Here is a 24,411-nt window from a genome sequence, read left to right as displayed (position 1 = left end):
CCCCAGTGTCTGGCGAGGAACTAGACGGGGGCGGGCAGTAGACTTGTCCGTGTTGTGGTGTCTCCTTTTTAGGGGGGGTCTGCATGTGACCCCCCATGTCGTGCTGCCGTTGTACGGCTTCTTAACGCGGCATTCTTTGGAAATGACGGACGTTTTGTCGAGCTTTCCGCCATTCTTTGAGAATCCGTAGTGTTTCAATACAATTTAATACAATACAATTTAAACGTTGCGGGGAGGGGGGGTTAAATATAGAAACTTCCTCGCTGCTGCTTGTGTGCGAACGTCCATGCTGTTTTACTAGTAGTTGTATGTGCCTCACGGCTTCCGTCCGTATTCAATATAAAACACCAAATAATGATGGTGCATTCATGGTGCCTGGGGAACAGCATATGGGGTGAAGTTGAACATGAATAAAATGGCGCTTGCATACCGATACCCTCAAACGCATCGCAATGAATCAAGATTTCACTTGTCAATTGCATCCATACCCGGTGAACGAGCCGATGCACTCGCATCGCACGTATGTGCATCGATGTATCGATTAATATCGATTATTTTCCACACCCTTAGTGTGCACATGTCACATCACAAAGTTGCGTGTACTCACAGACTAATGCATCTCTACAAAACAATAACAATAACACTCACACACACACACACAACGGTAATAAAAGTCTTGCATGGAAAAAGATGGTACAGTAAAGCAAAGTCATTGATGAGAACTGAGTGTGTGTGTGTGTGTGATAAAAAAGTGCCACCTCATGAGTCCATCCCTATCCATCACAAAGACACACACTGCATGTCCCCTCAAGGTGTCTTTGGGCCAAACTCTCCTGCTGCTGCAGACATTTATGAGGGCGTGGAGGACAGCAGGAGACAGATATGAGGCGGGAAGACAAAAGCGTGCCTTCACTGCAGTGCCGGGTGTTTATCTGTGTATAATATGGTCAGGAATTATGCATGTTCTCATACAGTATGCATAAAGAGAATAAGGGGGATGCTACATCAGTACCATGGGGGTTAAAGTCTTTGCTAAAACTGTTGACAATTCTTTTTATTTACTTTTCTAGCATGTTGTTTGATGCCAATTATCAAAGACAGCCTGAGTCAGGAGGAGGCAGCCATGTTGATTATAGAATTAAAACTAACAAACATGACAGCAACAAACCTAAACATAAGACAACCAACCGCTTTATCAAGGCCTGTTTTTGAAAAAGTAAAACAAAAAAAAGTTAAATTTCTGGTTAATTGCAATACAAATATTTCATGTTTTGCTGACCCATCTTTATTATCATACACTTAGCATCATAACTCCAATCTTTTGTCCTAGCAGGTTGTCTCTGTGGCACAGGGTTGCCAGTTTATATACCCTAACATACCCCAGTATAAGATGAGCCATCTTTTTTCTGGGGAAGGAAGCATCCATCCATCCATTTTCTATACCGCTGGATATGCTGGAGCCTATCCCAGCTGCCTTTGAGCGAGAGGCGGGGTACACCCTGGACTGGTGCCAGTCTAGGGAAGCAGTATTTTCTTCATTTTCATCATACATTCATATAGATATATACACTACTGCTGAAATGTTTGGGATCACGGCTTTTTCTTGGCAATCCTGCCATGAAGTCCAGCATCCTGAAGTCGCCAATTCATTGTTGATAATGACACTGGTGTTTGACGGCTACTATTTAGTGCAGCTGCCAGGTGACGACCTGTGAGGTGTCTTTGTCTTGAACTACACACTCTCAGATATTTGTCTTCTTGCACAGTTGTGCATCGTTTTTCTGTCCTTGTTAGACCCAGTTTGTGCTGCTCTCTGAAGGGAGTAGTTAACAGCATGGTCAGATATTTTAGTTTTAGTTTAGATTTTTAGATGGGTTTTCTAATAATCTATTATCCTTAAAAAATGATGAACTTGGATTAGCAGCCATACCAGGAGATTGATGCAGAGGACTGACAGTTGTTGATAGTAGGCCTCTATGTAGATCCTTCTTTGAAAATCATCTGATTCATTTTAATTGTGTGTGAAATGGATCAAAATGTTTGTGAAATGCATGAAAATGTGTTTTTCTTTGGAAAACAAAGAAATTTGCAAGTGATCCCAAACTTTTGAGCAATAGTGTAAATTCTTTGTGTAGGTTGTATTTTTACATAAAAACCAATTTCACTCACCCTGAGTCAATATAACTTGTAAATAATGAATGGCGTATGACAGTCTACATGTATGTAATTCATCTCCATGTTTGTAATAGCATACCTGTAGATGTTTGTGGAGTTACTGTATGTTCCGGGACCACAAACAATGGCGAGTAATTGATATGCCAGTATAAATGTCCATGTTCATGTTACCAGTATTATGTATTCACAAATGATCATCGAATTATAATGAATAATAAATAATGCCGCTTTTTCTGTGGAAAAAGCAGCTTAAAAACAAGTGAATTGGTGTGGCCGTGAAAGTGTGGGGATCCAATGCGTTTATTATTGTGGTTGCACTTTGCTTTGGTGTTTTTTTTCATTATGATCGGCGGTACCTGGAGAAATCAAACACAAGAATAAACATTGCACTTACTCCTCCTCCTCTTCTCCAGCCGCCTCTGCCGCTTCTCCTCCCTCAGCCGGGCCTCCTCCTCCTCCTGCTGCTGGCGACACTTGTGGAAGTTCTCCACCACCACGCCCACGAACATGTTCAGCACAAAGAAGCTGACGATGAGGAGGAAAGAGATGAAGAAGAGCAGCATCCAGGGGTTGTTGTTCCTGATTGGCTGCGGCAGGCAGGAGAGAGAACGATGGGAGAAAGAAAGAAGGAGAATGATGACAAAGACGAGGAAAAACAGGAAGACGTTAGTCCTGAGTCAGCAGCGCTGTCACCTCACATCATTTATCTACTCCCCACTTCTCCTAAAATATCACCCTTTCTTCTCTTGGAAACATCCAAGATCACACACACAGCATCTGACTGAACATCGAACATCTCATACATCTGACTAAATATGTCATTGCGGAGTGACCTGTTGGTCCACGCCCACTGCATCCAGGCCGTCATACATGATGCTGACCCAGCCGTCTTTACACGACAGCACAAAGAGAGACATCAGCGCCTGCAAGGGAAACATTCTGTCATTCAAAGAGGCTTTTTGTTGCTTGGAGAGTGTCAGTACACGAGTGTGTGTGTGTGTGTGTGTGACATAGACAAACCTGTCCCAGGTTGTCAAAGTTGTACTTCCGTCGAAGCCAGCGGTATCCTGCATCCCAACACTGAGTTTTGTTGGTGATGTTTGTCACGTTGAAGCCTTCGCAGTAGAAAAACTTCCCTTTGAATAGCTACACAAGAACACACACTTCAAGTACACATCATTTACTGTATCTGACAAAAGTGAGGACAGTTCACGTTTCAGCATTTTACGCAGTGTATCTTATCAAGGGACAATACGGTACTGCAGAAAATACAGCTATTCCATGTTGGCTTTCCTACTGATACTGATATAGCGATTCATTCATTCATTTTCTACCGCTTTTCCTCACGAGGGTGGTGGGGGGTGCTGGAGCCTATCCCAGCTGTCTTCGGGCGTGAGGCGGGGTACACCCTGGACTGGTGGCCAGCCAATCACAGGGCACATATAGACAAACAACCATTCCCACTCACATTCATACCTATGGACAATTTGGAGTGGCCAATTAACCTAGCATGTTTTTGGAATGTGGGAGGAAACCGGAGTACCTGGAGAAAATCCACGCATGCACGGGAAAACATGCAAACTGGCCGAGGATGGAATTGGACCCTGGTCTCCTAGCTGTGAGGTCTGCACGCTAACCACTGACCGCTGTGCCGCCTATACCGATTAGGTACAAACTACACTGATAGTTATTGTTCAGCATTTCCTTTGAAATATCGATATCTATTGTTTCAATACAGCGATATTGTCCACTTACAGCGATATCAACCAATACATACCAATGTCAACCAATACTGATACTGATTTTGTCCAGCACTTTATTTCTGATTCCCTTATCCATGATATCGATAATGCCATATTGGCCAGCATTTCATTACCGATACCAAAATCGACAATACAGATATGGTGATATTGTTCCGCATATTATTACTGATACCATAACAGCGATGTTGTTTGGCACTTCATAACCAGCACCAATATCAATTGACACTTTTATTGTTAGGTTCTGTTGTGTTGCCTCTGTTTTGTGTTACTTCTTTCCTTTCTATTTCCCCTTAGGACCTTCAGGATGTTTTGCCCCTCTAAGAAGCAAAATTGGCGCGCAAGTGGTGGTCAGGTGATGTTGGACTGAACAAAATTGCAAACAGGGTGCTGCACCCTTATTGTTGAGTGGGTGTGCCCAAGGGAGGGGAGCGAGCATTTACAGGGAAGGTCTCTCTCCAGGCGGGGAAGAGAGTAGATTGAGAAACCATTGTGTGAGAGTAGATGGTGATAGTAGAAGTGGTACATCGTTACATTGTTGGTAATGTGGGCTTGCATTTTTGACTTGTTTTCTTCTATATTTCTTTTGTTCTTCTGAGCCATCATATTTTGTTCGTTTTGTTTAGTTCTTCTCACATCGCCCCACCCAAGCTGAGGGTAATTATGATGTGGGGAATAGGGAGCTGCTGGTCATCGTTTCTGATGCTATGGGAGTGGAGGCATTGTTATGACTGACCATCAGAATCTGTAGTACATCAGGACTCCACAGAGACTGAATCCCTGGTGGTCACTGTTCTTGGCTCGCTTTAACATGGTCATAACCTACAGGCCCGGGTCCCGTAATGACGCCCTGTCCAGGATCTTCTGCCGCACGGAGTTGGAGGTGGTGCCAGAGAACTTCGTGCCTGTAGCCCAGGTGCTAGGAGCTCTCAACTGGGAGGTGGAGAGAAGGATGTCCAATGCCATGCAGGACCAAGAACCACCTGAAGGGTGTCCCCCAGACAAGCTGTTCGTCCCGACCGAACTAAGATGGGGGGGGGGGCACTCTAACCACACTAACCACTCGACCGCCGTGCAGCCCCTTATCAGTAATTTGTATTTTTATTTTATTTAATCATTATTTTTTCCCAGGGGGGACTAACAGCCGTAGGTTGTTAGATAGTAAGATAACAATGATCTTGCTATTTAGATAATAATAACTGTGTGTTCACTCACTGCCAGTGAACATCTTATATTTAATAGCAGATTGTAGATGCGAGTAGTGTTGACCCCTTCAAAATAAAAGCACAATCTTCGTATAATATTGTCCATTGACAAGATATATCCTCATAACAGTAATTACTGAAATGTGTGGGTTGTTACCTGGACTCCCAGAATTCCAAAGACAATAAAAAAAGCGCAGCAGATGAGGACAATGTTCCCAATGGGCCTGAGGGACGTAATTAAAGTCTCCACCACCAGCTTCAGACCTGGGGCCCGACTTATCACCCTGCAACACACGCACACATACACACGGCAGGTCATGCAAGCACACGCAAAGAAAGGAAGTGGCATGAACTCGTACACACACCTGAGCGGTCGCAGGGTGCGTAGTAGACGCAGCACACGCAGGATGCCCAGGATGCGATTTCCACCCGACGACGCCACCGAGACCAGGATGTCCACTAGCGACACAAACACCAGCAGCCCATCCAGGATGTTCCAGCTACTCTGCAGGTACACGCCCTTTCCAAAGTAGAAGCCCATTGCTACCACCTTCATCCACGCACACACACACACACAAGCCTGAGACAAGGAAGGAGATGACAATGTGAGGGAGACTTTTGTTGCAGTTACCTTGATCATCATTTCTCCCACAAAGATCACAGTGAAGATGTAATTGGATACGCTGAGGAACACTCGCTCCTGTAACACACACACACACATTTATCACATTATGTTTTAGTTTCCCTTTTATTTTGCCATCATTTGAAAAGAAGAAAATAATGTTGATGATGAAAGATGATACAAGCCAAGTTGGAATTGGAGATCAATCCATGAAATCCTCAGGGAGGAAAAGAGATGAGAAACTACAAATTTACTCGACGTATTGTGACACTTTTTAAAGTGGAAAACATGATGGACAGCAAGAGTAATATTGGTAGGTTCTTTTAACGATACACCATCATTGCAAGATGAGGGTGAAAAAACAAGCCATTACAGAGCACATAATGAGCGATGGAATCTCGTACTGCTCTTTAAAAGCTCAACTGTTATTCATGCAGCCCCCCCCCCCCCAGGGTTATTGCTGTACGAGCACCCCCACCACTGCCGTGCAAAAATGAGATGACATTCATTTCTTCAATCTACCAAACCACTTGGAAAAACACTCAGACCACGAATGATTGCCGCTTCTGCGCCTCTTAAAAAGGACATGTGAGATACATTTGTGTCCGAGGTGACCCATATGGGCTTTTTTTTTTACTAATATCCAATATGGGCGGGCTGAGTGGTTAGCGAGCAGACCTCACAACTAGGAGACCAGGGTTCGATTCCACCCTCTGCCATCTCTGTGTGGAGTTTGCGTGTTCTCCCTGTGCATGCATGGGTTTTCTCCGGGTACTCCGGTTTCCTCCCACATTCCAAAAACATACTAGGTTAATTGGCCACTCCAAATTGTCCATAGGTATGAATGTGGGTGGGAATGGTTGTTTGTCTATATGTGCCCTGTGATGGGTTGGCTCGCCCGAAGAATGGTTGTTTGTCTATATGTGACCTGTGATTGGCTGGCCACCAGTCCAGGGTGTACCCCGCCTCTCACCCAAAGACAGCTGGGATAGGCTCCAGCACCAGACCCTCGTGAGGAAAAGCGGTAGAAAATGAATGAATGAATGCATATCCAATATTGTCGTGCAGCCATACACCCTCAAGCGATTTGATACAATCTCTCATTTTTATGCCAATATTGGACGATAACATCGATGTTGTTGGACATCCTTGGTTTGTATTCATCAGCTGATTCATGTTGACGTACACTAATCAGTCTTTTTGGGAGAATGGAATTGACAATGTAATGTCGTGACATGTAATGAATGCATCCAACAATAACAATAGCTTTCATTAACACTGAGAGCTATGAGTTCTTATGTTTATTATTATAACCCCTTTTCACGATTGGCTGACAGGTAAGGATGCTAGAAAATGTCGTCAGTCATCACTGCTGTAGAGACTGGGTATTCTATTTGTGTCCGACCTTAATCATAAAAGTACTTAAAGATACTTAAGAACATTAACACATTACCATAACAGTGGTGAACTTTTTACACTTGTATGGTAGCAAACAATGATAAAATATTTCTACATTCAAATATTTATAATATGCCGTGCTTAAATTGATTTGGCACTTTTGGACTTTGGTAATGGTTTTATTTCATTTGAACATGCATCACATAATCAGTTCATAGTTCCACATGTCCAAAAGGAGTAGGAAGAAGCAAAGCTTATTAAATCCTACCCCTCCATCTGGTACTTTTACAATCAGTAACTGTTACTTTTGTTCACTTCCTGCTTTCCTAATATAATTTAAGTTTTTTTTTTACTTTATTTTTTAATGTTTAATTTTTATTTTTTTATGGTTTTTATTTTTTGTCACGTACCAAAGTACGAGGTGATATGACCATACAGTGACATAATGGGTACCATAGTAACCGTCAATATAGCGATATATATATAGCACATGACTATATATATGCATGACAGGTTCAAGACTCCTCATCCTTGTATTTAGCAAACATCAACTGCTTGTATTGTTGCTTCAATTGGCTCATCATTGTGCATTGTTTGAGGTCCTTACTCAATCCATTCCATAGTTTGATTCCACATATTGAAATGCTATGGCTTTTTAACGTAGTCCTAGCATATAAGTGACTTTTAAAGTAAGATGAGCTGTCTGAAGGTGACGTTGCATTTTGCCTTCATTCTGTCATTAAAATGAAGGTGGACTAGTTTTATTTAATGACAGAGATATTCATTTCGGGACTGTATCTTTGTTTACTTGCAAAGAACATCAAGTGACTAATGAGTGCAACGCTGTGCAAGTGTGTGTGTGTGTGTGCGTGCGTGCGTGCGCACCATGCTGTGCGGCTGGATGTCAGGCCTCTCCAGGGCGATGGTGATGCAGTTGAGGAAGATGAAGAGGAGGATGATGTGGTCAAACATCTTGTGGCTGATGGTCTTCTGACACCACAGCCTGAAGCTAAGAAAAAACAACACGGGTGTGACGGCGTGTGTGTTGTGACGCGTGAACGTCACTCAGCCGCACATGAGAGCGGGAAGGGGAGGATTTACCGGTTGTGTGGAGCGAACACATAAAGGGACCACTCTTCGTGTTCCAGGCACCACTGAGGCTCGTAGGGCTCTAGCATCTTGTACAGCTTTTGATACAAACTCTGCAAAAAAAGGGAACACACACACATGAAGACAAGGCACACAACAACGCTGCGTTTTTACATCCCTAGTGTGGAACACCGTTGTGTTTAGAGTGATTTTTGCTTTGGAAAAAATCTCATGAAATGAGCTGGCAGAAATGTTCATTTTGTACTTTGTAGTACGTTTCTTTAACAGCTTTAACTGTTTTTTCCTCAGTTCTCACACTCAGTTAGTAGAATTCTGTTTGCGTACACACAGCACAGTCGTTGGCAAAAGTTTTATTTGTTCATTAATTTTCGGGTTTCTATTTAGTTGTAATGTGGAACAATAATTAGGGCTATGAAGTGATTATGAATTTGAATCAAATTAATCACAGTTTTTAAATGAATTAATCATCAATTAATGTTAAAATAATTAATCATGATTAATCATGATTAGTCACAACATCCTTTGTCATGGGAGCTTGTGAGATTAAAACATGACAGGATTCTTGTCTCACGATAATAAATAAAGAATTTAATTATCCTATATTAATCGTTAATTGTAATCCTATATTAATCCTATATTAATCATCAGCCTTCGTCAAAACTCACTGGGACATTTGGTCAACAATGTACACACAAACGCAACAGCGAAAAATGGTGATCTTTCAGAGAAATGCTCTTTTATACAGTAAATACATTTTTTTCATTGATTAGTCGCCCTGGAGTATAAGTCGCAGGAACAGCCAACCTATGAAAAAAAGTGCAACTTATAGTCCGGAAAATACGGTACAGAGAAATTCATCATGATATTACAGTAAATATTATTGTATTTCAATACTGTAACTATTCATTAGAAATCCCACAGTTTTTACATGTTTAATGTGAGCTTCAATTTGTCCTACTTTTTGATGGTCATTCTTCAGCCATGGTCATCACATTGACAGCCTGTCAATAGCAGCTGGAACTCCAATTTAGCTGGCAGTTCAATGTAAACATCATCAGAGAGATGTTAAAAAAAAAGGGGTCACAGGGGGTGCTGGAGCCTATCCCAGCTGTCTTGGGGCGAGAGGCGGGGTACACCCTGAACTGGCCGCCAGCCAATCACAGGGCACATATAGACAAACAACCATTCACACTCACATTCATACCTATGGACAATTTGGAGTGGCCAATTAACCTAGCATGTTTTTGGAATGTGGGAGGAAACCGGAGTACCCGGAGAAAAACCTCGCATGCACGGGGAGAACATGCAAACGCCACACAGAGATGGGCGAAGGTGGAATTGAACTCGGGTATCCTAGCTGTCTGGCTAACCACTCGACCGCCGGGCAGACGTTCATTCATCATTTACCGTATTTTCCGTAATATAAGTCGCTCTTGTTTTATTGGTTGGCTGTTCCGGCGACTTATACTCCATAGCGACTTATAAATGAAAATATATATATATAAATATAATTTCACAGACAAGCCACAAGAGGGCACTCTAGACTTTTGCAGCGATATCTCCTACTCCTTAACATTCAATATTTAAACATTAGACGTTAGCTTACAAAGACAACTTAGAACGACAGAACACAAATCCCCCCCAAAAGAAAATAATATTCCGCAGATGGAGCAGCAGAGACAAAGTTTGGAGTAAGTGAGAAACTTGTTAGGGACTGGCGTAAAGCGGAGGCTACTATTACTACGATGAAGAAAACAAAACAGTTACTGTACTTAAAAGTGTTTATGTTACATAAACACTGGACACCTTTTCTGTTCATGTTTATTTTTTTGTAGCTGAATAACCATTGTGTTAGCATGTTCTCTATTCTGTTATTAATGTTACAACTTGACTTACTGACGTAACGTCTGTTTTGGTCAAGTAGTTTGTAAAAGAAATTACCCACATAAAATATGACTTGTACTCCAGTGTGACTTATGTATGTTTTTTTTCTACCTAATTATGCATTTTTGGCCTTGTGCGACTTATACTCCGGAGCGACTTATAGTCCAGAAAATACGATATATGCATTTATTGTTTTATGCATGTAAAACTATGATTGTAAAACTAAAAAAACATGATTTGTGTTAAAGTTTTTTACGACATCTGGACGGGCAACGTGACATAGCTGACTTCTGGTTCGCCATTTTGTTTAGCTAGCTAAACAAGGAATGCTAACAAAGAAGTTCATTTCGTCGTGAAATATTCTCAAAAATAAAAAAATAAAAAAATTAATCACAGTTTTCAAATGAATGAAACATGCTTAAGCGCTGTATTTTATGAACAAAAAAATAAATAAATGATGGGATTCTGTAATCAGGAAAAAGCCAAAAGAAAAAGACAGGATTAATGATATTTGTATGTACTAACAGCTCCAAGTAAAGTGAATATTTAACACAAGCTAAAAGATAGCACACATCTATTTAATAGTGGCACAAACTTTGAAACACACTTTAACCGTTTTATCATGAGCCGGAAAGAGTTCAAAGACATCACGTAACCTAAGTCGATTTGACATGTTTCGTCAATACTCAGCAAAAGTTACATTAGTAAGTGATAGGAATTTCCACTTATTGTTTTTCTGTGTCTTTTATTTACACTCATACACGCATCATAAAAATGTTGGGATTTTCGGAGTGTCTATTGACATTGAGGAAGTGCGGTTCCAAGCAGGATGAGAGATGTGTTTGTGAGTTGGAATCGCACTGCTTTGATGTGTTCAACTCAGAATAAAGCTATAAAAGAGCATAAGACTGTGGCTGTGTGGGGACGCTACTCTATTCTTCTATCTGCCGTCTGAGAGGCGTGGCTTCACATGGTGCGCTAAAAATGTTCCCGTATTTAATGATTTCAAATATTTACTAACATTAACGCGCTAAAGTGGATTGGATTTTTGACAGGCCCTAAAAATATACCTTAAGAGCACAGTTGTACTCATGCAGTGTATTAATAACACAAGACGCACTCCATATCGTACACTCACTTGAGTCAAAATGGGTGTAAATTTTGGCATTCACCAAAAACTCGCTAACCGGGGCATATGCTAACTGAGGTGCCATGTATCGGGCAGTACAGTGAATAGTGCAAAAGTTCTACAACAAACCTCTTCAAGTTCCTCCTCCTCCTGGTGACTGTGGTGTGACGTGTGGGGAGCATCATAGTTGTCATGGTCAGGCAGGTGGTAGGTGGTACCGTTGCAGTCAGGTGTGTGCAGCATTGGGACCTGCAGGTAGTCCTGTTGGTCCATAGACTGTTCCCTGGAGCCTGTGTGGGTGTCGGACAGCAGGGACTCCATCTCTCCCGACTGGCTCTTCCTGTGCAGACTGGGGGCTCGGCTGATGCTGGCCCAGCTGGAGCGGCGGCTCTCTGGCCTGCTGTCCAGTGGGGGCTTTGTGGGGGTCAGACACATACAGTAAGACAAGCCTCCTCAAAGCACTGGATTGCATCACTATTTTCCATTTCTTGCTACGGTCTTGAAGGATCCACATTCATTGAGCATCCAACAGAAGATTTTGTGAGATGCAATACATTTTTCTTATATTCCAGCCTCTATCTATGACTTGTACCTTGTGAAGTTGTGTTTCATGAAATCATGAAGGAAAAAAACCTTTCTGCAGTCCAGCCAAAGGGATCCAGAAACCGACAACCTTCAAGCATGGAAATACTCATTCAAGCAATGTACCGACAAAAACAGGACAGTGCAATAGAAAATAAGAGCGTCAAACAGGAACTAATGCATATAGAGGGAACATAAACTGTCACACTACCACCACTCAAATATGAACCCCAGACTTCTTTAAAGTCCAGAGTCAAAAACAGAGTGGGTGGCGGTGGGTGGTTGGTGGGACTCGGGACGCCATGCCTGGCGGAGCGAGCAAGACCATCTGGGGAAAGACCGGGACGGCAGGCCCAGCAAAGCCAGCAGGACTCCATTGGGGAACGACCAATGGTGAGCCCAGCAAAGTCAGCATGACCCCCCCCAGTACAATGAGCCAGGCGGAACCAGCAGGACCCCTAGGGGGATGGCCGGGTCAATGAGCCAAGTGAAACCGGCGCCTATTCCGAGCGAGCCGAGCCGAACTCCAGGCAGAGCGGGCTGTACGTTCTCGTTCACACAGCTGGTAGTACTAGCTCCCTCTTCCGAAGGCGGGTTTCAGACCTCGTCCGGTGCCACCGTTGGAACTGAAGGGAGGAGGTGCAGTGTCACCAGTATGGTCACCGCTCTGACCCCTGAACAGGAACCATAGTGGACCTTTGAAAAGCTGTGGAGCGGGCACCGGGAGGGTCTGGGAGGGTCTGAAGGCATCAAGTGCTGACGTAGTGCAGGCTCCAGAAGTGTCTCCAGAAGTGTCTGATAACGATGCAGTGCGGGCTCCCGGTGATACCGTAGAGGGGGCACGTGGCATGTGAACCTTGTGACCTGTAATGCGGTAGTGGGGAGTGCAGTGACCTCCTCACCCCATTGCACTGGAGGCCACGCGGGAAGGAACGAGGAGGAAAGAGCAGTGCTGGTGCTCGGGCTAACATTGAGTGGTCGATATGGTGAACTGAACCATGGGCCGACACTCAGGAACAGCGTGTGGGGGTTGCTGCACCTCGGCATCTGACTCCAACTGTGGACGCCGTAGAGCATTCGCTGATGTTGGCCGAGACATGCGTCTGCACTGGGGTCGGTCCGGTGTGTGAGTGCCGGGTCCTGAATAAACCCACGCCATGGCAATTACACACCATCGTCTCCAGCTCTTTTGGAGTGAATTACATTCTCTCCTATTACATCGCATTGAGAACCTGCCAGGTCCACAAGTCCATCTCGGCGAGGTCATCTTGTGGTCAGCTCATTCTCTCACGAGACGGCATAATGGTGATACTTTTTTTGATACGACCCCATGATACGAGATGAGACCCAATGCGGCTAAAAGCATATATACAGTATCAAAATCATAATCATAGTTGCAGTGCAGACAAAGGGATCCATCAACTGACAGGCTTCAAACACGTAAAACGCTCATTCAAGCAACACAGAAGCACCTGACTGAATGCAACATAAGGCAAACTAAAATTAGCACCAGGTGCAAGTGACAGCAGAAGAGAAAAGCAGACAAAACAGAGGACAGGGAAAAAAAGGAAGCTCTACAAAATAAGAGCACAGAACAGGAACTCATACATAATGAGGGAACATTCAGGTCCTGGCGTTCCCAGTCTGGCTTAATAAAAGCACTCTGTTTGATTTCATTTATGTATTTTTTCATTATCTAGGTATATACTGTATGTATTTTAAATTGCTGATGAATATGAAACATAAATATTTACAGTTAGTCACTATTTCAGTCATTGAAAGACGCGATTTATTTACTACAGAAGGCCAGCCATAGGTTGAAAATAGGTGTTCAGAACATTCATTCATTCATTTTCTACCGCTTTTCCTCACGAGGGTCGCGGGGGTGCTGGAGCCTATCCCAGCTGTCTTCGGGCAAGAGGCGGAGTACACCCTGGACTGGTGGCCAGCCAATCACAGGGCACATACAGACAACCAACCATTCAGGGCAGACTGACACCGGTGTAATCCGTCTATTAACAAATAAACAAACAGTACAAAGCTCACCGGCGACCTCTGTTGCTCCAGGCTGTTTACATCCATGGAGGCAGCACCGGCACGTTGCAATTGACTGGACATCATGGTGGGCGTGGCTGCAGTGTGCGTGATGACGGGGAGGGACAGGGGAGGAGGCATGGAGGCTTTCGGGTTGAGGAGACCATTGGGGCTACGGATCATGGCCTGGATCTTCAGCTCTTGTGGTCACACACGCACACGCACAAAAAAACACAGCAGTTGTAGTGACAACACGGTGTTGTCGATCCATGGGTTTGTACCTGCGGTGTACATCTCCCTCAGCTTCTCCTCATCCTCGTAAGACAGCGACTGCCTTTCGTCGTCTGTTTCTGATCTGTTGGCGTCACCCTAAAAACAACACAGCAATGACAATCACAAAACCGGAAGTAAGTGGACTTTTGGCAGTTGAAGACCGCTTGGATGTTGATGGAGCCAAGGTGTCATACTCCCATGTAGTTTCAGTGACAAGACTAAAATCTAGGAATAAAGTGTGTGGAAAATCCTATCCAGGATCGGTAGATCCACATTGGAGCGCAGTAAGGCTGCATTGGCGTGCAGGAGTCGCCGTACTTGTGATGTTATTGCCGCCGAAATTTAAAACAGATGAGGTCGTGCCCAGAGTTATATTTTCAGGGTATCTAGACCAGCTTTGCTGATGTGCTGTACAACAACAATGCCCTCCTCGCAGTTGTCCAAAATCCAAGCTCAGATGGCTGAGAGATGCAAGTCAGAGGGACAGAGTAAGAACTTCTGACATCGGAGTGGAGCAAAACTGCTCCTGCAACATCAAAACCTGCTTATGTGCCCAGCACCTCTGCCAGCCAGGGTGAGATGGACTTTTTCAGTTATGAGGCTGAGCCTGAGGAGATGTATTGAGCAGAAAATTTGTTTTTACTTGATTAATCGACAAAAATTTCAGTAGAATACTTCATTCATTCATTTTCTACTACTTATCCTCACAGGGGTTGCGGGGGGTGCTGGAGCCTATCCCAGCTGTCTTCGGGCGAGAGGCGGGGTACACCCTGGACTGGTGGCCAGCCAATCACAGGGCACATATAGACAAACAACCATTCACACTCACATTTATACCTATGGACAATTTGGAGTGGCCAATTAACCTAGCATGTTTTTGGAAGGAGGGAGGAAACCGGAGCACCCGGAGAAAACCCACGCATGCACGGGGAGAACATGCAAACGCCACACAGAGATGGAATTGAACTCAGGTCTCGTAGTTATGAGGCCTGCATGCTAACCACTCGACCGCCGTGCAGCCATAGAATACTTCATTATGAAAATATTTGATAGCTGCAGCCCTACACAATAGCCCACTTTATTTTATACTGTAAAATTCATGTCTACATCAGCAAATGTAACCGCTGAATCGTATTGAATCAAATCATTCGTACACTGTATTGAATGGCTGTGTTTTTGAAATATATGGTTTTTAAATTATATCTTAAGAGCCTCACGTATGTCTGCCCTTTCAAACACAATTCAGATTCTTCAATGGTCATTCTATGGCGTCTTTATAGCCTCTGACGTACGAGGTCTTAATGATGAGAGTTTAATCTTCAATTCAGTGAATGTGCAACCTCACATACCCACCAAAGACACTTTCGACTTTAAACGTAAGTCTAATCGGAAGAAGCAAGCCTAACATATGTGTTTTTTTGTAAACTTCAGACCCTTTAGTGTCTGCTCAGATCCCAGCATGGATTGTCATAAAGACTGAAGACTGTTTTGCATCTTCAACAAAAAGCACAGCGTGTCAGCTGGCTTTCCTGACAATCACAAAAGGATGAGTAAGATGGGGACAGCAAGCGACAAACAGCGATGAGGCAGACGGGCCGCAGGCTGACGACTTTGGGCAGCAATCTCCTGTCGTCACAGCAATAAAGCTTTGCTAAATTTAATTAGCATTCACACTAGTAAGATGGAGACGGACGGCTTAGGCAGTGTGTGTGTGCGTATTCTCCAATGGTGGAGATAAAACAAACGAAAACGAACAAAAGCTCGCCAGCTGTGAATGGCAGGCGATAACAAACACGCCGCTGCCCTGGAGAGCATTGTGGAGATGCGTGTATCAGACAACACAACCACAGCGATGCAATCCACGCAAGAAGCAGGATTGTGGAGATTATTCAGCTTTGGTATCATCAGCACAACACAGCCAACTGAGCCACCGTCGCCGCCTCCTCCCACCACCCCTTTAAGTCGTTTAAACACAAAATCCTTACTTCCGCCTGAAAGCCCTCGACCAAAATGGCCACTAGCAGGTTGAAGAGGACGTAGTTTCCAAAGGTCATGAGGGCCACGAAGTAGAGTGCAGCCAATGGCGTGGTGGACGCCATGCCGTTGTACAGGACGGCGTTCCAGTCCTCCTGGGTGAGGATCTGCAGATGGGGAGGTGGAGACATATTTAATGGACACAGAAATGGAAATAGTCTTATTGGAAATGTTGAACTGGAGGATACTAAGTCGCTCCAGAGTTTATTTATCTTTTTGTTCATAAAATATAGCGCTTAAGCATGTTTCATTCATTTGAAAACTGTGATTAATTTTTTTTTTATGTTTTGAGAATATTTCATGACAAAATGCACTTCTTTGTTAGCATTCCTTGTTTAGCTAGCTAAACAAAATGGCGAACCAGAAGTCAGCTATGTCACGTTGCCCGTCCAAGATGTCGTCAAAAACTTTAACACAAATCATGTTTTTTAGTTTTACAATCATAGTTTTACATGCATAAAACAATAAATGCATGTATCGTATTTTCTGGACTATAAGTCGCCCCGGAATATAAGTCACACAAGGCCAAAAATGCATAATTAGCTTGAAAAAAACATACATAAGTCGCACTGGAGTATAAGTCGCATTTTTGCGGGTAATTTATTTTACAAACTACTTGACCAAAACAGACATTACATCATTTTGGAAGGCAAGTTCTAACAATAAAAGAATAGAGAACAGGCTGAATAGATGTAAGTTATGCTAACACAATGGTTATTCAGCTACACAAAAAATAAACATGAACAGAAAAGGTGTCCAGTGTTTATGTAACAAACAGTTTTAAGTACAGTAACTGTTTTGTTTTCTTCATCGTAGTAAGAGTAGCCTGCACTTTACGCTAGTCCCTAACAAGTTTCTCACTTACTCCAAACTTTCCCTCTGCTGCTCCATTACTGTTTTCCGCTGCAAATTTCACAACTTGTAGCTTGTAGTCTGTAGAATACTTGTCTGTGTGAACTGTGCTTTAGCGTTATAATTATTTTTCTGGGTGTAAAATGACAAGTAAGAAAATGAATTAAAATGATTTCAGCCCAGCACAAAAAACGTGGAACACCTCCTGTCCATGTAATGAGGCCGGTATTAGCAAAGAACTTAATATATATTCGCCAGATAAACAGGAATGATGCTTGGTCTTGCTGCTGAAGTGTGTCTTTATTGCTCTGCGGTTGGGAGGGGTTGTGTCCTCATTTGTGGAGGGAAAAATAGCAGGATTGCATTAAAACAATAAAGTTGATTGTTTTGGCTGTTGCCAAAAACACAAACTGTCACTGTTTTAAATATTTCAAATGAAAATACAGGCCACAGCCACTTTGTTTATGAATAGAACTGTGTGTGTGTGTAACCTGGAAGACGGTGACTGTAGCCCAAAGCAGGGAGTCAAAGTTCTTTCTGTCCGGGAAGGTGTCGCCGCTGTCTTGCCGGAGACCAAATTTACATCCAAACAGATGCATCCCCAAGATACTGTACAAAAAAGATGATTTTTCATCATATGGTAATCTTGTGTTTACTGTAAATGCTGTATTTTCTTAAGCTAAGGGTGGAAGGATGGATTCATTGGAAGCAGTTGGAGGAGGATGTTGTTTTCTAAATGAAATGAAGTTATACATACATAAAATAATTTATAACATTTTTTACTTAAGCCTAGGACAGGGGTCGGCAACCCTTACTGTGCAAAGAGCCATTTTACACCCTTGTCCAGTAAAGAAAAATATCCTGGAGACGCAAAACATTGGGTTAAAAGAAGGTCTTCTAAAGTCTAAGAAGAGAATAGAAGAATAAAAGTGCAGTGGGTGTGCATGTGTAGGGGAAGCCAACATGACATGCTGAGCCAATTAGGAGTCTCCCACCATTTTGGCTGTCAAATTTGAAAATAATTTTGGGGTATCAAAGTAGTTCAGATAAGAAAAGACCAGTTGATGGAGTACTCTTGCTAGTATTGGTATGTGTCAATGACTGTAAACTTACTTGATTTGTTTACTCTGTGGCAAACAAGTTCCCATGCTGCTGTTTTTCAAATTATTTCGGAATTATTTTTTTTAGAAATGCCAAATAGCTCTGGGAAAATATTAGTTTTTCCCTCCATGTTTACCAACACTTCATAGCATCCTGTCTACTCATCCTCGTGCTCATCCAATCACCAGCCAGAACCCAGGATGCATTCATGGTCTCACACAAAGTTGGATTTTTTAAAACTGTTTACAAAGATGTGCATTTTCAACACTCAGGTGTTTAAGAAATATTTGAGTAATGCAAAGGGAGCCACAACAAAGAGGCTGAAGAGCCACATGGGTTGCTGACCCCTGGCCTTGGTCCTAACCGGTCGTATGAGCTTGGTTTTTTTTCAGGTTGCAAAACAAACTTGTGCTGTTCATCTTTGCTGCCTTTGTGTGTCTTTGGTACATTTTGCTTGTGTCAGGTTTGGGCAAAATTTCCTGTATCATGCGCCACATGTGCACCCACATACGTAATTGGTACAACCAGTGCTTCTTCTTTCTCTTTGGGCTTTTCCCTTCAGGGGTCGCCATAGCAAACCAATCTCCTCCATCCAACCCTGTCTTCTGCATCTGTCTCTCTCACACCAACTACCCTCATGTCCTCCTTCACTACATCCATAAACCACCTCTTTGGTCTTCCTCTACACCTCCTGCCTGGCAGCATCCTTCTAACAATATATTCACTATCGCTCCTCTGGACATGTCCCAACCATCTCAGTCTGGCCTAAAGGACTTTATCTCCAAGGCCTCTAACATGTAATGTCCCTCTGATGTACTCCTTCCTGATCCTATCCATCCTGGTCACTCCCAATGAGAACCTCAGCATCCTCATCTCTGCTACCTCCAGTTCTGCTTCCTGTCTTTTCCTCAGTGGCACTGTCTCTAGACTAGGGATGGGCAAACTTTTTGACTCAGGGGCCGCGTTGAGTTGTCCGGGGGACCAGAAAATATCTTCAACACACACACACACTATTTTACACTTATAATTCTAACATTCTGCATTGAGTTATTTGCTATATATGTTCTCATGTCCCTTTTTCAGGAGCACTTTAAAAGGACCATATCAAAATTTAATTTTACTTTTTTTTTTTTACTGAATAAGACATCCCACTTGCAAGTCATGTATGTATGTATGTATGTATGTATGTATTAACTTGTATGTTAAAAGTTGAAATACTTAGAAAGCAACTGGCGGGCCAGATTCAAAAGCTTGGTGGGTCGCATGTGGCCCCCGGGCCGTAGTTTCCCCACCCCTGCTCTAGACCAAACAACATGGCTGGTCTCACCACAGTTTTGTACACCTTTCCTTTCATTTTAGCTATCACACACACTTTCTCCACCCGTTCAATCCTGCAAACAATGTTCGCCATGGTACCCTGGCTTTAAATAATGATTTGGAGTGCATGTGAAAGTGAAACATGTAGCTTTGTTTCACCACGTGGCCATTCATGATCAAGTATATTGTACAACACAGCAGCGACAGAACAAATGTTGTAATAGCGGTAAAGAGCAAACTGCTCAGTCAGCATTAACAGCGCTGACGAGCACGCCCGGTGGTGATAGTAGACTGCGGTTATGCAAGCAAAAGTGTTAAATGCAGCATTTACCGTCGGGCCACTAATTTGATAATTGAATGACATTGCACCTGAAAATAAAAATAAAGAGCATGAGCAGCATGCAGAACGTGGCCACGTTGTCCATGGTCTTCATCAGCACCACCAGCTGTCTCCTCAAGGCCGGCAGGAAGCGAACCAGCTTCAAAACCCTCAGCAGACGGAAGGTCCGCAGCACGGACAGGCCGCCCTCTGCCTCGCCCACAATTTCCCACACACTGGCACACACAAAAAAGGGGTTTGTAAAACAGACACTGAATGCACCATTCATTCAGACCAATGCAAAGCCCTACCTGATGATGACAATGATGCTGTCAAATCCGTTGTAAGGGTTTTTGATGTACCCAAAGAGCCCAAGGGCGAGGACTTTAAGGAGCATCTCCAGACTGAAGAGGCTGGTGAAAACCATGTTGCTGATCTCCAAAATATCAGTCAGCTCCTGCGGCTAAAGACACATGAAGACAGCGGTGTGTTTATGGACAATGAACAGGACACCAAGCACTTTGGTCACAAAACGACAACACTAACTACCAGGTGATGCTTTTTCTTGTCTTAGCTCTCTCTCTAAATTGCATTCTCTTAGCATCGGCCATTCGTATTTTCATTTTAGAGTGGTGCCTTGGTTAACGCCATGAATCCGATCCAAAAGGTCAGAATCAAAGCAAAATGTACACTAACCAAAGCAAATGTTCCCATGGAAAATAATGCATAAAAATGACAATATCATGAAAAAGTTATATATTTTTTTGTCACTCATTTCAGAACGTAAAACCCATATATTATACAGTGAAACATTTATTTTTTGAAATTTTGATGATTGTGGATCAAAGATAATGAAAACCCAAAATGCAAGGTTTCAGAAAATTTGAATATTGTGAATATTGTGTGTCCACACAACCTTGTATTTAAAAAGAAATGCATTGTGAACCACCGGTGCGGCCAACCGCCTCAAAGCTGTTGCCGTAGCAGCACAAGAAGAAAAGGCAACAGCCCCATGCTGACATACGTATGGTGGAGTAAGTTTCACTTTGGACATTAAATATGAGGCTTCGCAGATACAGCGGTAGTTCCCCCTCACTGTGCTTGGGCTGCTGTGTCATGGTACAGTGAGCTTGCACAGGAAGTGCCGCTCTGACTGCTGACTGCGGACCTCCAACAAATGATGATTGCGTTGAAGAGGGTGTAATGGAGCGGGTGAGGATTCCCATAATGCTAAGGGAGGTCAGAGTGAACAAAAGGAGCTGCAGGGGGCATGTTTATTCTTAGCCCCCTCTTTTCGCCACTGACTCCTGTCAAGTACATTCAGCAACACTTTGGTTGCAATATTTCTAATGCTTTGAAGATCTATTTTCATAACCATACTCAATTCCGTAAATTCACGTTTGTGACAGACGCTTATAAGCAAGTTGTTCTTATTCGCATAGCTTGATTGAAGTCAGTTTTCCTAACAAATATTCATCTTTAGGAGGTGGACGAGGTTCAGAGTCTCCATTTGGCCAGCATGCGAGTCCCTCATGTGGACGTTCTGAGGGAGATTTGATTGTGGGGCCAACATACTACCCACTCGACCACCGTGCAGCCAACATCTCAGCATGTTAGTTGTGTTAGTGACGTCTTCACTAGTTAAAGCTTTTCAACAAGCATGAAGCATATAAAATGGATGGAACTTTTGTATTTAAAAAGAAAAAAGTGGGATTGTATTTCAAATTGAATTAATTTCGGAAAACCTTTACCTTTTATGGAGACGACAAGCAGATGGAAATAGATGTGGAACGTTACAGTACATAGCAAAACGACTGCTTTCACAATATTGCTTGATAATCCAGACAGGATACAAAAACCAAGGCAAAATTTTGGTTGAAAGTCAAATCATACCAAAACTGTGGCAATGGAAACTGCCTGAACAAAGGAGGAATTTTGTGTCGGCCTCTTACAACAAAGTCCGAACATCTCTCCCGCAAGCATCATCTCATTCCACGGGAAGATGTTGTTTTGTTCGCCCAGCCACGCCTGAGAACAATCACAACAACCAATACATGCAAATATAAAGCGAGAATTACATTGCATTGCTGTTTAAAGAAACGGCCACCAAAAACAAACAGCGAAACGCAAGCCTTTTAGCGACGCGTTACATTGAAAAGAAATTTGAGATGAACAAATGAAAATTGAGGACTCTGAGAAAAGTCGGAAGAATGCAAAGAAAAGGAAATGCAGTTCCAACAAGTTACCTCAAGATATGATGAGACTGACTAATTACAGCCTTTATTGTGAAATCCTACTGGTGATTCAGACCAATTTTTTTATGCTGATAATTGCAATTACTGCAATTATGTGTTCTTATTAGTAGATCTATAGTAGTTATTTTGTTGCACTCGTATATATTATATGTTACTGAACAGTTAGCATGGTGCATGGTGGACCTTAAGATATGTGCTGTAGTTCTCTGATTGGTTTATCGCTCTCAAGCGGAGCACTTACCGAAGTAGAACAACATAGGTACAGATTTTGGAACATTAAAAAGGTGCATCGTTGATTTTTGAGAAAATGTAAAAAAAAAAAAGTGTGCCTTATAGTGTGGAACATATGTTAGTTCAGGGGAGGAAAATGTGAATGCGTCGCCTGTCGCTTCCCTCGTGCATGGCCATAAAGCGGATAGCCCGAAAAGTGGTTGGATCGTCGTACTGCAGGGGTGGGCAAACTATGGCCCCGCCAAGTGTTTGAATACAGCCCGCCCGTTCTTTCCAAAGTATTTCATTTCAACTTAACATACAACCTGGCATCGTGGATTGAGCCAACCTTTTGATGATTTAAGTAGCTGTTTTATCAATTTCGTGATTTGCCCAAAAAGTTTGCCCACCCCTGTCATACTGCATGTGGGCCCAAGCTGATCTTGCATCTTCACTTTAGAGAAGGCACCTGATTTTCTAAGTTTCAGCTGTAATTTTGATAAAGTTAAATATGTTTTTGTGTAAATGTTATGGTTCCCTTTCATATCATATAGTATCTCAGTGGTCATGAACACGCTTAATGCCCACGAGCCCCTGACCCCTCCCAACACATGAGGTGCCTGCAAGCCTGCTTTTCATTCAGGTTTCCAGTGAATAAAGTGAGAAGACTAGAAATAAATGCATTGTGAAATGGAAAAGCTGAGTTGTGGATACCAGCATGTTGTTCATGGTCTGGTAAAACCAGCATATTGGATTAGTGTGGCTTGAAGTAAGCTTTGAAACTAAATGTTACAAAAATGTGTAGCTTTTGGCCATTTTCCTTTTGTAAAGGTGCTAAACAGGTTTATTGGACTCTAACTACCAAAAAATAAAATTCTGGGAATCATATTGTATGAAAAATTAGCTGAAATATTAAAAATATACAACATAAGGTGGAAAGAAAGATTTCAATAGATCCAGAGAGTGTGAAAACACACTCCATACGGTTTATTGCTCACTGGATCTAGCATATTTAACTTACTGTGTGGAGATGTGGATAACAACTAGAAAAGCAATCTTTACTGGCTAAATATAGAAATGTACAGCAAAAAAGGCACCTTTAGAAAACATACTAATCCTTTATTTCTAAAATCACAAATCTTAAAACTAACTCATATAGTTTTTTTTTTCTCCACAGCTAAAATAATGCACAAAGCTAAAAATGATCTATTGACTGCAGAAGTATGATCTCAGGGAAAACTAAAATTGACACGCTTACACTACCGCTCAAAAGTTTGGGATCACTTGTTTTCAATTTCTTTGTTTTCCAAAAAAAAAATAATTTCACAAACAATTTTTATCCATTTCACAAACAACTAAAATGAATCAGATGATTTTCAAAGAAGGATCTACATTTTTGCATAGAGGCCTACTATCAACAACTGTCAGTCCTCTGCATCAATCTCCTGGTATGGCTGCTAATCCAAGTTCATCATTTTATAAGGCTAATAGATTATTAGAAAACCCATCTAAAAATCTAAACTAAAAGTAAAATCTCTTACCACTACTCCCTTCAGAGAGCAGCACAAACTGGGTCTAACACGGACAGAAAAACGATGCACAACTGTGCAAGAAGACAAATATCTGAGAGTGTGTAGTTCAAGACAAAGACGCCTCACAGGTCGTCACCTGGCAGCTGCACTAAATAGTAGCCATCAAACACCAGTGTCAGTATCAACAGTGAAGCGGAGACTTCAGGCAGGACTGTCAAGAAAAAGCCGTATCTCAGACTGGCCAAAAAATGTCCAATTGATCCCAAACTTTTGAGCGGTAGTGTATATGCAAACACAAGGTTCAAAGTAATTAACTTAAACAATGGATGAGGATGAGCCAATTCAAGAAACAATACAAGCACTTGATGTTTGCTAAATACAAGGAAGAGTCTCTCTCTCTTTATCTCTGTTATTATTTGTCAGCATTCTGATTGTAATCATTATTTATTATGGTTGTGAAAAATCACTGTTACATCACTACATGGTTACACTACCTTACACTTCCTCATGTTATTACTTCTTATTACTCCTTCCTGCGGAACTGTGGATTGATGATGTGATGTATTCCATTGTAACCTGATGCATGTTCAAATAAAATGAAACCATTTCCATATTCAGC

General features: G+C 42.5%; 1 protein-coding gene across 4 annotated transcripts in view; it reads right to left on the bottom strand.

The window, feature by feature from the left end:
• LOC131135817 (voltage-dependent T-type calcium channel subunit alpha-1I-like) overlaps positions 1 to 24,411 on the bottom strand; it is a 101,439-nt gene that overhangs the window by 14,070 nt on the left and 62,958 nt on the right. For all 4 annotated transcript variants that reach the window (XM_058082134.1, XM_058082144.1, XM_058082154.1 and 1 more), the window contains 15 exons: positions 20,107 to 20,258; positions 19,846 to 20,031; positions 17,550 to 17,667; positions 16,158 to 16,313; positions 14,181 to 14,268; positions 13,912 to 14,099; positions 11,413 to 11,697; positions 8,262 to 8,362; positions 8,046 to 8,169; positions 5,772 to 5,840; positions 5,506 to 5,690; positions 5,298 to 5,424; positions 3,196 to 3,321; positions 3,009 to 3,098; positions 2,570 to 2,762 (listed from right to left, as the gene is read on the bottom strand). In XM_058082134.1, coding sequence (XP_057938117.1) covers positions 2,570 to 2,762; positions 3,009 to 3,098; positions 3,196 to 3,321; positions 5,298 to 5,424; positions 5,506 to 5,690; positions 5,772 to 5,840; positions 8,046 to 8,169; positions 8,262 to 8,362; positions 11,413 to 11,697; positions 13,912 to 14,099; positions 14,181 to 14,268; positions 16,158 to 16,313; positions 17,550 to 17,667; positions 19,846 to 20,031; positions 20,107 to 20,258 — 2,188 coding nt within the window. The remainder of the gene's footprint in view (positions 1 to 2,569; positions 2,763 to 3,008; positions 3,099 to 3,195; positions 3,322 to 5,297; positions 5,425 to 5,505; positions 5,691 to 5,771; positions 5,841 to 8,045; positions 8,170 to 8,261; positions 8,363 to 11,412; positions 11,698 to 13,911; positions 14,100 to 14,180; positions 14,269 to 16,157; positions 16,314 to 17,549; positions 17,668 to 19,845; positions 20,032 to 20,106; positions 20,259 to 24,411) is intronic.

This window comes from Doryrhamphus excisus, chromosome 1 (genome assembly GCF_030265055.1).
Source record: "Doryrhamphus excisus isolate RoL2022-K1 chromosome 1, RoL_Dexc_1.0, whole genome shotgun sequence".
NCBI lineage: Eukaryota > Metazoa > Chordata > Actinopteri > Syngnathiformes > Syngnathidae > Doryrhamphus > Doryrhamphus excisus.
Note: the sequence above shows the minus strand (reverse complement) of the source record. Positions and strands in the feature narration are given on the sequence as shown.